This window comes from Fusarium pseudograminearum, chromosome 1 (assembly GCF_000303195.2).
Source record: "Fusarium pseudograminearum CS3096 chromosome 1, whole genome shotgun sequence".
NCBI lineage: Eukaryota > Fungi > Ascomycota > Sordariomycetes > Hypocreales > Nectriaceae > Fusarium > Fusarium pseudograminearum.
In genome coordinates this window covers 9,500,250-9,515,977 of record NC_031951.1, presented here as the reverse complement: position 1 = coordinate 9,515,977, position 15,728 = coordinate 9,500,250, and the positions used below count along the sequence as shown (strand labels likewise).

The window sequence follows — 15,728 nt, the reverse complement described above, 5'->3', positions numbered from 1 at the left end:
TACCCAGAATCTCCAGGGTATCTAACGGGAGGCGCAGATCCATATAGTACGCGACTGCTTTCTTTCGTGGCAGCGATTTTCGGTTATTATAATGGACATGGTGAAAATAAACGAATTCGATGATTGCGTTCAGTGACTATCACATGCTACATGCTGTAACTTCCCTGTAATAGTGCATCGTCGGGTAAATGTTGTAAATCGTTTTAATAACTCATCCCACGTTCAATTGCTGGAAGATACGTAATCATTTGCGGACACAGGTAGCTTCATTCATACTTGAGATTTTACTCGCAAACGTATATATCGATATCCTACAAGCTTAAAATTACAGCGTTGACAACGTCTGACCTGACATGTACTGTTGTTCAGTCACCCCCAGTTGTACATTGTCACCCATCGACCTCCATGTGAGTTCAGAGCAGCTCCCAGGGTGGCCCTTAGGGTAGCTCACCTTTGAGCCACGACTTCATATTTCTGCTGCATTCATTTCAATCCCCAACTCACTGTAACCTGGGTCTATTGGTAATATATGGAATGGGGATTCTCTGTGGAGTGATAGACCATTTAGGGTTGGGGGTTTTTTATTTTTGTTCATTAGGATCGTCCTGGGTTGACATGGAAATTCCCGAGACGGTGGACAATCTGCTAGTAAGGTATTACTCACTCTCATTATTGATATTACTGTAACTCGAGGCTGTAATGAAAGCTGTTTAGACGAAAGTAAATGGAGTCTTTGGTAGCCATGGTTGTATGCTCGCCTATGTTCACACATTGCTGTACACTCTCGCATACCGTTGATGGTTACATCACTTAAAGTGGAAAGCAACGTCATATCATGCCGCAATAAGCTTGCTATACTTGTATACAAAGCTAATTGATAAACGAGGCACATGTTGTAAAAAGTAAAGTAATTCGAGAATAGGCTTTTGTCTCTCGTATTGGTTAAATTCCACCTCTAACAACATTCCTTTGATCGATATTTGATCATCATCCACTGGCAAAGAATCTCGTTAATTATTCCGGCCTCCAGCCACCTTCATCACTTTTTTGACAGGGCTCTTATTCCCAACCTCCGCTCGCCCTGTTGATATTCCCAACCACTCAACCCTCAAATTGACCACTTGAAACTGGCAACATCCTCGCAACAGCTTCGCGTACATCGCCGAATTACCCCCAATAAGGACTGGGTTTGTGGCTGTGGTGGCTGTAAATCCACGTTTCCAACGTCAGCAGCAAGGCAAACCTCGCTTTACCGTCGACTACCCCTCCACCATAACCCCTGTCGGACCCAACAGAGAGCCCAGCACCACGACTACCTTCTACTAGCTTGGTCGTTAAGTTAGGTAGCTGCCTCGTGCTCGAGCTGTCCACGTATAGCGCACGTATACCGATACTCCTGAGCTCCTCTTGGGATCCGAGGCGAAACTCTTGGCTTCTACACATGTGCGCAGAATCCGACGTGTAGTAAAGAGGAGCTGTCAGCCACCCCCTGCACACACAAATTCTCACCTCAACTCTCGAAACTTGTCTTTATCAACAGCAGGAGCCGTCTCGCATCGCAATCCAGCCGCAGTTCCCGAAGCTCCGAAAACCCAAACCAACTACCGAAAGACCCGGCATGGTCAATCTCTAAAGACCGAAATCCTGTCGCCAAATTGTTCTACGACCGCTCCCACAGCTCTCCAAAGTGATCAGTAAAACCTCTCTAACGCGAAACCCTTCGAGAACTGCGCCGGAGACACGCTGTCCCAACATCACACAAAATGGCGGGCATTGAGCAGCTGGAAGTTCACAGCAAGGCATGTCACCAAGCCCTCCTTTGTGCAACGGACGTTATGACAAGCGACGGACAAACAAATCGATTTGAACTCTCAACTAATACTCACTAGTCGTATATCGTTCGCTGGGTGAAAGTTGACGAAGGGAACACGCTATCATGGAGCGTACAGCCTCACAAAAAGTCCATGTACGCACCCGCTTTCTCGTGCCCCCGTATATTAGTTCTATAAAGCTTCGTACTAATCCAGCAATAGCAATTTCGGTCTTGTCAAACATCCCGGCAGCGGTGCCACCACTTTTGCAGCATCAACAACCGAGGATTTGAATAATGGGCCCGAAGAATCCGGTGGTACTTCAGATGGCAAAGCAAGCCGTTTTGCAAAGAAAGAGACCAACGCGCAGGAACTCCTGAAAAGCAAAGGATTCATTCCGATCAAATGGATAGGTAAATGCGAAGCCGACAAGGTATCAATTGGCACGTTTGATGTCAAAGAAGATCAGAGTGGAATGTACGGCCTTGTGTTTGACAACACATTCTCAAAACAGACATCCAAAACGGCGACATTTGTGGTTATGACATACCCCACTGGAGCACCACCACAGACGTCATCACACTTGCCAAATCTCCAGGCGCCGAAAGCCGGGGCGAGTCAAACAAGCCTGGGACGTTACGGCAGCCCCAAGGGTGACGGAGTTACGTCCGCGTCAGTGGATAGCCTTCACAGTCACAATGCTGCAGGAAATGGCGCACCTTCGGTCTCTGGCCGGAGCGAGGCCGGCTCGAGCAATTACCATACTGGTGTTCTGCACAAGAGACGGCGTAAGAAGGGACAAGGTTATGCACGCCGGTTCTTCTCTCTCGATTACTCCACCTGCACATTGTCGTACTATTACAATCCCAAGTCATCTGCTCTTAGAGGCGCCATCCCTCTGAGCTTAGCTGCTGTTGCTGCAGATGAGCGACGACGGGAGATCAGTATTGACTCGGGTGCTGAAGTGTGGCATCTGAGAGCTCCAAACGACAAGGAATTTCAGGACTGGGCGCTTGCGTTAGAGAAGGCCAGCCGTGTTGCAAGAGGACTGGAAACCCTGGATCTTCCCAAGAAGAACACACTAAAACTCAACAGACGACAAACTCAACCTGCTCAGCAATATTCGCCTCAAGAAGACAGAGAATGGGAACAAGTTGAATCTTTGGTTAGCCGCGTGGTAGGAACTCGCGATGCGCTTCGACGTTTGACTTGCGAGGTCACAGCTCAGGCAAAGCCACCGCCAGTGAACACCCCTCAATATCTTTCACCCACACCTGGAGGCACTAGTATCGCGGAAGAAAACGATTCATATTTCACACCTCCTTCAGAACATAGACGCTCGTTTTGGAGGCGAAAGTCGAACGCCCCTGCGATATCTCCAGCGACACTTGGTGCGGCAACAGCCATGGCTGTGCCCTCACCCAGCGGAGTCACGACGACCATCTCGGCCAGCACGCCAAATCACTCACGGAGACAATCCAAGGGTATCAACCGAGAAGAAAATACGCTCCAGGACCATTGCCAATCGCTCTTGACAGACCTTGACTCAGTTGTATCCGAATTCACAATCCTTATTAATAACAGTAAACGACGTCGACTGCCGGTGCCTCTATCTGCAGGTGGTGCGTCAAGAAAGAGTATAGACACTGTCTCCACTGCTGATGAGTTCTTCGATGCTGAGGACGCCAACTCGGCTGTTCTCAAGATCGATGGCAGCGAAGACGAAGCCTCCCGATCGGAGCAAGCAGAAGATGAGGAGGAAGAAGATTCCTTCCGCGATAATTCTTCTGTGTCATCTATCGGAGAAAATGATACAGCTAATCTCGACGACGCGTCTCATCTGTTCCCCGTAAAAGCAAAGAGCCTCACACCTCTACCAATCGAGCAAGCCGTGACGAGGAGGGCCACTATACCACCTGCAGCGGCAGCAGCGCCAAGTTTGATCGCATTCTTTCGAAAGAACGTTGGCAAAGATTTTAGTACAATCAGTATGCCAGTCACATCGAACGAACCCTCATCAATGTGTCAGAAGGTGGCCGAACAGCTGGAATATGCGCAGCTTCTGAACCAAGCGGCAAAGCAATCTTCTCCCACAGACAGACTTATGTTTGTGGCCGCATTCGCAGTGTCACAATTCAGTAGTGGACGAGCTAAAGAGCGTGCTATCCGCAAACCCTTCACTCCTCTACTGGGCGAGACCTTTGAGCTCGTACGAAGCGATAAAGAGGTTCCCGGAGGCTTCAGGCTTTTGGTTGAGAAGGTCCAGCATCGACCTCTTCTCTTGGCAATGCAGGCTGATTCAGCCAACTGGTCATTCTCTCAGTCACCTGCACCTGGTCAGAAATTCTGGGGTAAAAGTGCTGAAATCACTACAGATGGCCGCGTGAGAATCGTTTTGCGGCTGTCCAATGGCTCCGAAGAGCGTTACTCATGGAATATTGCTACCATGTTCCTGCGTAATGTGGTGATGGGTGAGAAGTACGTGGAGCCTGTAGGTACGATGCATGTCGTCAACGATAGCACTGGTCACAAAGCTGCGGTTGAGTTCAAGAGCAAGGGCATGTGGGGTGGAAGGATTGAGGATGTCGGTGTAGAGATCTTCAACCCTGAAGGAGCCAACACAGGAAGTGGTCTGGTAGGCACATGGACCAACGGCTTGAAGACAACTGGAAAAGGGGGCGGCCAGGAGATTTGGCGGGTTGGACCCCTAGTGGAAAACGCTGCTAACACTTTCGGCCTCACCACTTTTGCTGCGACCTTGAACGAGGTTACCGAGATCGAGAAGGGCAAGCTCCCACCAACAGACTGCCGTCTGCGACCTGACCAGCGTGCATACGAGCAAGGCGCAATTGATGATGCCGAGGACATGAAACAAAAGCTGGAAGAAGCCCAGCGTGGCCGACGCCGAGAGCTAGAAGAGCGAGGTGAGACATATAAGCCTCGATGGTTTGTGAAGGTCGAGAACGCCCCAGAGGGCGAGGAAGTGTGGAAACTCAAGACAGGAAAGGACAGTTATTGGGAGGAACGAGCAAAGGGAAGCTGGCAAGGGGTCGAGGAGCTCTTTAAGATTTCTTAATGATTGATGACAACAAATAGAAGGTACAATTGGATTTTGTTTCATTAAAAGACTACAAAATACGAAGTAGGCGTGTTGGGTTGTTTGTACCGAGCAGAGGCTACCTTGGAATGCAGAGAGCTACTACCCAGCATGTACATAGTAACAGAATGCGGGTTATGGACCCCCTTGTGTTATAGGAGTGAATACATGAAAGACCATGACGAAATGTCAACAGCGATCATATCTTCTTGCCCATATAATTGAGATGAGTCTATGTCGCGAAGTTAGTCGAATGTGTCACTTGAAATCTCCTATTGCTCCTTGAACAGGTTTATGGAAAGCCAAGAGAAAGCTTGGCTTTGAGATAGAGTGATGACCTAGTCGTCTAGTGGTGCATGGACGAACAGGGGATGTGACGAACACCCCAGTCAGTCGTTCAGATGAAAAGAGGGCCACTACGCTGAGCGTTTTGGAAAGCACGAGATGACAAGCGACGCTGTTTCACAAGAGCCTTCATTCTTGATTGAGCGCCCAGATCTTGGAGTAATATTATGCATTTGGGTCAGGTGAGAACCTACGCTGCCCGGCGCTTTGACGAGAATGCAAATGTGTCAGGGTGTTTGTTGATGATTGAATTGAATTGAACTGAGGATTGAGTGAGAATGATGGATGATGGACTATGGGTCTGGTGATCGACGTGAAGATTGAAATTTGACCGGCGTCTCACCAGTCAGCGAGTATCATGTGTACTAGAGATGGAGATATATGGATCAAGCGAAATCCATGCCAAGCGCTGCTCATCGTCATTCTGTATTTGCAGCGGTCAGTCAGTCAGTCCTCCACTGTATCCAAGCTCCTTTGTCGCAGAAAGAGGCTGATTGTTTGCTTTGCTAAGAAAAGAAACGACCCAGTCTCTATCTCTAACGGGTTATTCACTTGTCGATGCTGCCGAATGGAGAATCAAACTCCAACATATCAGGTTAGACACAGAATCTCTATCTCTAACTATTCCAAATGAAGGCATCATCTCGAATTGCGTTGCAAACGTTGAAGAAAGAAGCATCGAAGATGGGAGAAAAGGTCCCACCGAGGAGGTCAGGTTTAGCGGCTCGGGAGTGGCGAACCAGTCAAGCAGGCCCCTGACGATCCAAGTCCTGAAATAGAAGAAGCTCTCCATCCACGCACTCAGCCGACAATTCGCGATTAAGTTGTCTGCAGCTGTCCCTGCCAGTAGACAAAAGCCAACAAGATTTAACTATACTAATTAACCTTGACAAGGCGAGAAATCTCCACCATATAAGTAATTAGAGACATTCAATGCCAACCCCAGCGGGCAGCTACCTACAAGCTCAACAACGTTTGTGTGTGTGTACGTACGGTAGTGGATGGCCACAGGCGAGTTTCAGCAAGACGCCAATCGCTGATCAGATGGCGCTTGACACAGCCGAAAAAGGGGGTGCGCAGGGGGGCGTGCGCTACACTGTACATCACTACAGAAAGTGCCGTCTGTAGGAAGCCGCAAAAAAAGCATTACGACGACTCTCGACTTGAGTGGGGTCACTTTCTTAGCATTGAGTGAATTCGAGGTTGGAGAAAACGACAGAGCCAGTCAGAGATGAGAACGTTGTTGATGCCAATTGCACTATCAGTCTTGGACCTGTCATGGAAACGAGAAGGAGTAGATTTGCTGTGGCTGGGCAGTCTTGGGGACTTGCTTGTCACGATGAATTGAGCCGGACGCACATGAGGTGAGATGTTTATACGAGTGAAGCGGCGCCGTGGGCAACACTAATCAAGAAAAACACACAAACACGGGTTAGTTGCTTGGATGAGGCGGCACGATGCGCACTATTTTGAGGGACCTGGGCTCGTTATAGTAACAAGTCGTCGTATACAGAAAACATTGGTACAAAGTTATAATCGCCTTGTTTACCTACAACAAGAGGTTGGTGCTCATCGACAATTGAATTAATCAATTCTTCGACTCAAGTTGCTCGTTTCATCTGGCAATACAGTTCCACGACATGGGAAATCATACGTGCAACAATAGAAACTCTGTAATGGCTGTCAACCCGTCAATCATGATAATGCTTCCCAGCGGCGCTGAAATTACTGGATCAGACGTGCCCCACGCTTAATCCCCAATCCATGGTTCCCTCTGGGATTACATGGCAATCAATCCAAGGAAGAAAAACTCGAGTGAGTCCACAGTCGACGTAGTTTATTAGCGGTTAGGTAGACGCTTGGACGACTGTAGTAAGTCAATGTTATGCCATGTTCCCCGGGTCTTTGTGAATGGGCACACGCCCCCCCATCTCCCTCCCTCTCTTCTAGATAATGCCGAGTATTGGAACAGGAACAGGAAAACCAGTCAAGCCAAGTTCAGGGATCCAATAATCGTCGATCATCCCTTGATATCCTACCACACGAGGTGGTTATCAATTTGAGTTGCACCCCCATCCTCTCGCTTTTAAAACCCCATTCCAACCTCTATTTCAAACTCGCCTTCCCTTTTCCTCCCTCCCATTGATTTATTAATTCTTTCAAATCTTCATTTTCACCGGTTGACGCCTTCTGTCGTTTTTGATCCGGTCTTCCTCCTTCTTTCCTTCCCAACCCCAACTCTCTCGCTATTGGGTTTATTCTAGTTTGACTGTAATACAACAACCACTCACCAAATACTCTCATTTACACAACACAACAGTTCCGTTCCGATTTCCAACTCTTTTTTTCTACAACAATTAATCAATTCCAGTAATTTCGACCCATCGCATTGATTCGACAAATTCACAATGAAGTCTGTCTCTCTTCTCTCAGTCTTGGCGGCTGTCGCCTCGGCCACTCCCACTCTCAAGGAGCCCCCCAGCAAGCGAGGATCTCTTCCTACCGTTACTGCTTCAGGCAATGGTGAGTGTTTCAATTTCTTGTAATCTGCAAGACCATGTTAATATTAACCTTGTCATAGCTTTCTGGGCCGGTGACGAGCGTTTTTACCTCCGAGGTATTGACTACCAGCCCGGTGGTGCCTCCGCTAACGAGGATCCTCTGGCCGACCCCAAGATCTGCAAGCGTGATATCAAGTACTTCAAGGAACTCGGCGTCAACGTTATTCGCGTTTACGCCGTCGACAACAAGGCCGATCACGATGAGTGCATGAAGGCGCTCGACGACGCTGGCATCTACCTTGTCCTTGATGTCAACAACCCCAAGTACTCCATCAACCGTGCCACCCCCGGCCCTTCGTACAACGCCGCCTACATCCAGAGTGTTCTTGCTACTGTCGAGATGTTTGCCCAGTACGAGAACACTCTCGCTTTCTTCTCCGGTAACGAGGTCATGAACGACGAGAAGAACACCGACAAGTCTGCTCCTTACGTCAAGGCCATCACCCGTGATATGCGAAACTACATCAAGGCTCGCAAGCTTCGCAAGATTCCCGTCGGTTACTCCGCTGCCGATGTTGCCTCCAACCGCATGCAGACTGCTCACTACATGAACTGCGGTTCTGAAGAGGTCCGATCCGACTTCTTCGCTTTCAACGATTACTCCTGGTGCAACAGTAACTTCAAGACCTCTGGCTGGGACGTCAAGGTCAAGAACTTCACCGACTACGGTATTCCTATCTTGTAAGTAACATCAACCATGCTTGTTTGCTCACCACTAACTCGCTCCAGCCTGTCCGAGTATGGCTGCATTGAGAGCCGTCCTCGTAAGTTCGAGGAGATCAAGCCCATGATGGACTCCGACATGTCCTCTGTCTACTCTGGTGGTCTCATGTACGAGTACTCCCTTGAGGACAACGACTACGGCATCGTCAAGATCAAGGGCAACACCGTTACTCCCGAGGACGAGTTTGACCTCTTCAAGTCTGCTCTCTCAAAGTACCCTGCTCCCACTGGCTCCGGCGGTGCCGCCAAGGCTTCTCACGGCGTTGAGTGCCCCAAGTCCGAGTCTGTCTGGCAAGTCGACCCCAGCTACCTCCCCGAGATGCCTGCCCAGGCCGAGAAGTACATGAAGGATGGTGCTGGCAAGGGCCCTGGTATCAACGGTAAAGGATCTCACTTCGACACTGACAGCGGTACTGCTACCGCCAGTATGACCGTTGGCACCTCCACCTCTACCGGCGATTCTTCTTCATCCAACTCTGATGACGATGATAGCGGTGCCGCTACCCTCGGCTTCGGTGCTCTCTATGTCACCGGCGCTGCCACTTTCTTCACCCTCTTCGGAACCCTTCTTCTGTAAATGGCAGATCTGTCATTTGACTTGCTTGCTTCGTTTAGTGTGGGGATTGCCGCCAAAGCTATGATTTAGGCCTCCCAGTTGGGTTCATGATAATCGCAATAAGATGTTGGTGACGAGCGCTTGATTAGCTGCGCTGGGCATGTCGGGTTCGTATTTTTTCAAACAGGAGCATTGGCGTCTAGCCTTGGAAGGGCAGACAAATGATTATAATGCTATCTGGGCGATTATCGCCTTTGTCATTTGAGTTAAAAGAGTTCGGTGCGGAAACACAACACAATCAATAGACTTTCCTTAGACTTGACCATCAATTGATGCCAATGTGTTTGTATGTGTAGTTATCATGGATGCATATCTTACATAGTACATACTGTTTGTGGTTGTCGGCCAATAGCACACGTGAGCTCATGTTAGCCGTGGCTAGACTTGACATGAGCCTCGGCATCTCCATCTCCAAGCAGCCTACTATTGACATGGTTACGTTGCCACTCAAGCTTCTCCATGGTTGGCTTTCTAATACTTGAACTCTTGAGACTCCTATAATTGTACTTTCGACCTACTATTTACAACTCCTCTCTTCACAATAATTTGCAATCACCCGCCAATTCACAATGTCTACCGCTACGCCTATCCCCGCTTACGCTTCTTATAAGCACATGCTTGTCAGCTCTCCAGGACCCTTTGTTGCCCATGTTGAAATCAACCGTCCCAAGAAGCTCAATGCTTTCTCACAAGAAGTCTGGCTTGAGTTCGGCCACGTCTTCGATCAACTCAGCAATGATTCAGACATACGCGCTGTTGTGCTCAGCGGCGCTGGCGATCGCGCATTCACAGCAGGCCTCGACGTGCAGGCTGCATCTGGAGATGGAATCCTCTCTGACGCTGCAGGTGATGTCGCGAAGAAGGCCAAGGTGTTGAGGAATCACATTGAGGAGTTTCAAGATTCAATTAGCGCGATGGAGAAATGCGAAAAACGTAAGTGTCACCCGCAAAGTTTAGTTAAGAATGGTCACTTATAAATGGGATTTGAACATCTACAGCTGTCATTTGTGCTCTCCATGGTATTGCTATCGGCCTTGCTATTGATATTGCATGCTGTGCTGATATCCGCTTCTGCGCTTCCACCGTGCGCTTCGCCGTAAAGGAAGTTGACATTGGTATGGCGGCAGACATCGGCACGCTCTCTCGCCTGCCGAAGATCGTTGGCTCGACATCGTGGGTCAAGGACGTGTGCCTCACAGCGCGAGACTTTTCTGCGCAAGAGGCGCTGTCGATGGGCTTTGTGAGCCAGGTCCACGAGAACAAACAGGCGACTGTACAGGCCGCAGTGGCGCTGGCGACGACGCTTGTTGAGAAGAGTCCCGTGGCAGTTCAGGGAACAAAGGAGCTGCTCAACTACAGCAGAGATCACAGTGTCGCGGAGGGCTTGAGGTATACAAAGGTGTGGAACGCGGCGGCTGTGCAGGGCAGGGACTTTGCCGTGGGATTGACGAGCGGGTTGAAGAAGATAAAGCCTCGATTCGAGAAGCTGTAGATATTTCGATAGTCGTGCGTGGCCGGTATTGGAGTATAGTATTGTGTATTATGATTAAGAAGAAGGACGGGACCAATCGGTTGGATTCTTTCCCTTTCCTTACTCTGAGCCAGATTCCTCCTCTGGGGGCAGGTTTTCCTTTAGTCGCTGTGCACATGTTAGCGGATGCGCGTGAGTGGTGTATTGATTGGGAAGTGTACGCACGTCTTCGAGTTTGGCCTTGAGCATAGAGACCATGTTTTCTTTGACGACTACGCGTTCGTCGTCGAGGTCTTCGATTATGTAGTCATGATTGGCACTGTCGATGCTAACAATGATGGATTTGATGGACGGATCGCATTCGATGAGAACGCCTGTTATATAGGAGTTAGATGGACAAGAATAAGGACAAAGGCGAATTGTAAGGCGAACTGACCTCTGATTGCGCGAGGCATCTTGTTTGAGCGAGCGAGGTCCTGCGGGATATCGCAAAAGAAATGTGCTTGGTTGGTATGATGAAGTTAATGATAGTATCAAGATGGATAAAGCTCCCCCAGAAAATGTAGTGGAGTTGAAACGGAGCCTTGCATGATGCACTGACCCACTTTAACGATTAGTGACATGACATTCCAAATAAATGTTTATTCACCTATAAGTCTGCGCCTTAGCAAAGCCACTCTTTGATAAAATAATTGCAATCACAGTCAGCGGGAATGTGTCTAGTTAAGAACTAATATAGAAGCTACTGATGTGAGGTTTATGATGTGGCAGATCAGTCGGCTGAAACTTATCTAAACGCAGGGCAGGCAGCGAGCGTATTGGCATCATCGTATCCATGAGTGCATAGCCCGAATCTGGTCCATGGAACCCCCGGAGAGACTTGTTGCGTATTCGATTTACACTTTACAACCACCCTGGTTGAACCTCTTGGTTGAATAATCCGGCTTACCAAATATAGGCTGTGTGTAGTAGCAGGTGACGGGCATTTTATCCCGTTCCCACCGAGCTGCGGTAGTATCCAGCCTACCAAATCTAAGGAGATTTTGAATCTAAGCTAACAAGCCACCATGATGAAGTCACCCTTTCGTGGAGTGATCGGCTACGCGGCCTGCTTCTAAATCTGGGGTGAGGCACGCGAATCAAAGGCAAAAAAAAGTAAAAAGGTCGAGGGGAGCACAAATACAAAGGGTTGCCCTCCCCTTGTCCTGGGGTTTGTGCACTCTGATGGTTGCTTTGATGACGACACCCTATCAAAGTCTCTGACCTCACAACTTTGCAAGTTATTTGTTATTATAATCTTGATTCTCTTAGTTTCACAAATAATTATCTATCCAGTACCACCGAAAGACTGTTTGCTTGTATTTACTAACCGATCAACATCCATATTTGGGAGTCACATACAAGCATCAGCATTACGGCAACTTTAAGGCCTATAGCCACTTATACAAACCACTATCGACTCTACCCTTACAATGGCAACTGGAGATTCCAACGACGACAGCAACGACAACGGTTTCAATTTTGGTCAAGAACCATTTGCCTGGGCTCTCATCCCCTTATTCGTTATCCTCGTTCTTGGACTGACAGCAACCGTCATCCAAATCAGACGCCGGCGCCGCCGTCGTGGAAACCAATGGCCCGGCTCAACCCCTCAGGGAACAGAATATCCAGGACTTCGTGGCGGCAGAACATCAAACCGCGGAGCGTTGTGGAATGGCACCAGGTCCCAAGAAGGTCTGAATGAGCTTGGACAGGCGCCGCCTCCGTACGATGGCAAGAAGGAGAGGCAGGATCCGTTGGAATTGAGGGATCTTGAAGCTGGTGGTAGTCCGCCAGAGTATCCCTCTGAACCACCGCCAGCTCTCGTGACGGATGGCAGGAGATCTTGATCGTGATCCCTTTCTCATCTATTTGTCGGGGTGGTTGATGTATGGAGTTTCACGGATCATGGGGAATGAATTGCATTTGGAAAGCGTTCTAGTATACGGCAAGGAAGTTAGGAGTTGGATGATTTTACTACAATTGAAATGAATGCATTATACCACTAAACTTGCTGTCTCGAGCTCGAACATACTTTTATTTGTGAATCATGATTCAGCATGGCCGACTACCGAACTAGACCTGCCATTTGCAATACAGACGTCACATGTCTCAGATGATAGAGATCTCTTGGACGTTCGAATATCGTGTCTCGTCAGGTGTTGTATCATAGTTGGACCATGTTTGTCGTCATTGATGAGCACTCTTCAACTTCTATATTTAGATACACTGGAAGCTCGCTCGTTCTACAATCTTGGTTTTGCAACAGTACACTTGCCAAAGTGTGAAGAAATGTGAAACGGACGGTTTGAGGGCACGGGGGATATGCATCTCACAAGCCATCGGAATCAAGTCCTATACGAGGTCGTCTACAGGTTACACTAGTGGCCTCAAGATACCCGGTTGGCTGCAGGGCTCGAGGTCGGTGTCACTGGAGATGCCGTGATGGTCTTCCACAAGGATTCACGGAGTCGATCAAGACTATACACCCAGTGTGTCTCCGTGTACAGAGTAACGTGACAGCAACTCAACTCAACTCGTTGCATGCTAGCTAGGTTTATGGTCATATGTAGTATCGTTAGCCAGGAGCCATAATCAGGTACTCGGCCTATATTTGAGGAGATTTGATAGTTGTTGTTTGTAGGTCCAATCAAGATGGAATGTGTAGCTTGGCTTGGTTGGCTTGCTGCAAACATCGGAAGTATACATGTAACTACGGACAGAGTTGATTGCATTTGGTATTCTTGGCGAAATAGTCCACCTTCGGCTTGAAAGCTGAGGAATCGACTAAAATCAAGGAAAACCCGAGACAAACAGTTGGTTGTCGTCCCAGACTTGGAACTCCAAGGATATACCATGTGTTTTGTTGTGTTTTGCATATTGAAAGGGTCATTGCTGGAGGACCCACTGATGTAGTTTGCATAATGACCTAGGACCTGATATCCGGATGCGCAGTTCGCCTCGTCTTCATAAAGTGTTTGCTTGCGGTGGAACAAATCGAACCGGGACAAGCTCATAGTGGTTAGGAGGATATATGGGGCGTAACCAAGTGTATGGAGCCGAAAGTTTGCCCTGAAGATACGAGAACGGGGAGGTTGGAAGTACTCGAACGTAGCTGTCCCATTATAGAATGGCTTCGGATAACTTGTTTGGTATTTCGCCAATGTTAGCAAGTGCGAAAGAGAAAGCCCATTCTTGATGTGATTTTCAGGGACATGGAGCTGGATTAGGTTGGTGGTGTTGAAAGGTTCGGATAACCTAAGAACACCACGCTTAGAACTGACGATCATTTGTGATATAAGTTTGACTCCACCTGTACCTCTAAAGGCTCACATTATGAATCAAATCTGTTATCAGGAATGCAATGTTTTACGGGTGAGGACTGTCGGCTCAATATCACTGAGACTTTCAGCCCTACAGCCCACTCGACAGTGTAAGTGGGGTGGAGAGTTGATCAGCTCGAGTACGTAACTATTCATTGCAAATCTCTTAAAGGAACAGTTACCTATGAGAATCGTTTAGCAGCAACAGAAGATAAGTTTGTCACATGAGTTTATGCGTGATTTGTCGAATAATGAGGCTCACTCGAATGATTCTCAGGACACGGACGCCCCAGCCGCCGCCAGCTTCGAGCCGTGGCGTTGAGCCGAAGATTAATTGGCGAACCAGGGTTTGGATTGATGATTGACGGAGTGGATCAGATCAAGCGAGTGACGAGGGAAGGATAGAGGCGAGAGGTTGGGGGAGATGGAGCACGATGCGATGATGGATTATTTTTTACCGGGGCCTGATTCGAATGGGAAACCAAAGATGAATCGTCTTACAGATACCTTGCCAGGCTTGTATCAGATTATCGTGGCAGCCCAACGGTCCGTTCGTCTTGTGTCTTGCCATTTGATACAGGAGTGAGTTTAAGAGGTTGGTGTGGTCAGTCGTGGCAGAGCAACTCAGCAACTTTGGAGACCGCTAGTTGTGAATACCTGTTTTCGATAGGTAGTCACAGAGTATGCTTATTATTCGGTAACAAACAAAATGTGATGGATGGTGAGAGTTGTCACATCGCATCGCATCACATCACACGCAGGCAGACAGGCAGGCCAGGATCTCGACGAACTGGTCGGGCCTCGCTTTTCTTTTGAGCCTGCAGTCTCTGTTTCCTGCATATCCTCAGTCTTCTCTCGTGGCCAGAAGAGATCGTCTATTGGCAGAGAAACCACGGGCATAGCGTGTTGAGCTAGGTGTGATCCCGGCGGGCCGGCGCTATTGGGTAGGCCCCTCCCCCTTCGGCAGAGACAACTCATCACACCCAAGACACTAGCTTGAAAATCTCAAGGGCCCAGCCGCCAACCTAGAACAGGGCAGCTGTTCTTTTGTGTGAATAGGTAGGTAATTGAATGTGAAGGATATGGGATATGTAGATGTGAGGGAAAGTAGACAGTGTTGTTGAAGAAAAGATATGAGGTTGATGAGGACATCATGGACCTCTAATCCCACTACAGCTGGCTCTCTATCTAAATGCCGCAGTCCATCGTGTTAACCAAGTTGCGCACCAAGCATTCCATATTTCATGCATCATCGAAAGCAATCAAACCTCAAATCACTTTACCTTTAATCTGTTTTAGTGGCTTCAGCAATTGAGTTTGCTCACTGTCCAAATTGCCAAAACGGCCAGCCCAGCTTACTCTGTACTTACTGTCATTAACCCGTTTTTTTCTTCTTTTCCCAGCCTCCAAATCCTATCCCAGCCACCTCTGTTGTCCTCTTGTCCCTTGTATCCCCTCGAATACGGTGCACCTAAATTGATTGCCCTGTTCCCCTTTCCCAATCAGACCTAGATTTCGGTTTTCCTCCTTCTCTTTTCTCTCCTGGTTTCTGGGATCTTTACTGCTTCCCAACAAATCCAGCATCGAATATTGCCCATATTCCCTGTTCCCATCCGTACATAGAGGTAATACTTCCGCTTCCACTTCCACTTTGGATCCCTGTTTGGCGTTGCTGCGGGCAACTTTGTTAGCCCCGTCTTTTTTCTAGCCCCCCCGCCAGAACCTGACCTCCTCCTCCCTCT

At 48.5% G+C, this 15,728-nt stretch overlaps 5 protein-coding genes across 5 annotated transcripts, besides 1 other annotated feature; 4 read left to right on the top strand and 1 right to left on the bottom strand.

Moving 5' to 3' along the window:
- Nucleotides 1-1,763: 1,763 nt before the first annotated feature.
- On the top strand, nucleotides 1,764-4,887 carry FPSE_03880 (uncharacterized protein; the record flags this gene model as incomplete). Its single annotated transcript, XM_009256998.1, has 3 exons — nucleotides 1,764-1,832; nucleotides 1,890-1,966; nucleotides 2,034-4,887. 3 exons carry the CDS (start codon nucleotides 1,764-1,766, stop codon nucleotides 4,885-4,887), a joined length of 3,000 nt encoding a protein of 999 aa, XP_009255273.1.
- A 2,774-nt stretch (nucleotides 4,888-7,661) lies between these two features.
- Nucleotides 7,662-9,114, top strand: FPSE_03879 (uncharacterized protein; the record flags this gene model as incomplete). Its single annotated transcript, XM_009256997.1, has 3 exons — nucleotides 7,662-7,776; nucleotides 7,835-8,495; nucleotides 8,544-9,114. 3 exons carry the CDS (start codon nucleotides 7,662-7,664, stop codon nucleotides 9,112-9,114), a joined length of 1,347 nt encoding a protein of 448 aa, XP_009255272.1.
- Nucleotides 9,115-9,722: 608 nt separating this feature from the next.
- FPSE_03878 (uncharacterized protein) lies at nucleotides 9,723-10,645 on the top strand (the record flags this gene model as incomplete). The annotated part of the gene is made up of 2 exons (XM_009256996.1): nucleotides 9,723-10,086; nucleotides 10,152-10,645. 2 exons carry the CDS (start codon nucleotides 9,723-9,725, stop codon nucleotides 10,643-10,645), a joined length of 858 nt encoding a protein of 285 aa, XP_009255271.1.
- Nucleotides 10,646-10,744: 99 nt separating this feature from the next.
- Nucleotides 10,745-11,079, bottom strand: FPSE_03877 (uncharacterized protein; the record flags this gene model as incomplete). The annotated part of the gene is made up of 3 exons (XM_009256995.1): nucleotides 10,745-10,792; nucleotides 10,850-10,998; nucleotides 11,061-11,079. 3 exons carry the CDS (start codon nucleotides 11,077-11,079, stop codon nucleotides 10,745-10,747), a joined length of 216 nt encoding a protein of 71 aa, XP_009255270.1.
- A 1,017-nt stretch (nucleotides 11,080-12,096) lies between these two features.
- Nucleotides 12,097-12,513, top strand: FPSE_03876 (uncharacterized protein; the record flags this gene model as incomplete). The annotated part of the gene is made up of 1 exon (XM_009256994.1): nucleotides 12,097-12,513. The coding sequence occupies one exon, from the start codon at nucleotides 12,097-12,099 to the stop codon at nucleotides 12,511-12,513; it is 417 nt and encodes a 138-aa protein (XP_009255269.1).
- A 2,204-nt stretch (nucleotides 12,514-14,717) lies between these two features.
- Nucleotides 14,718-14,742: a microsatellite.
- Nucleotides 14,743-15,728: the final 986 nt, after the last annotated feature.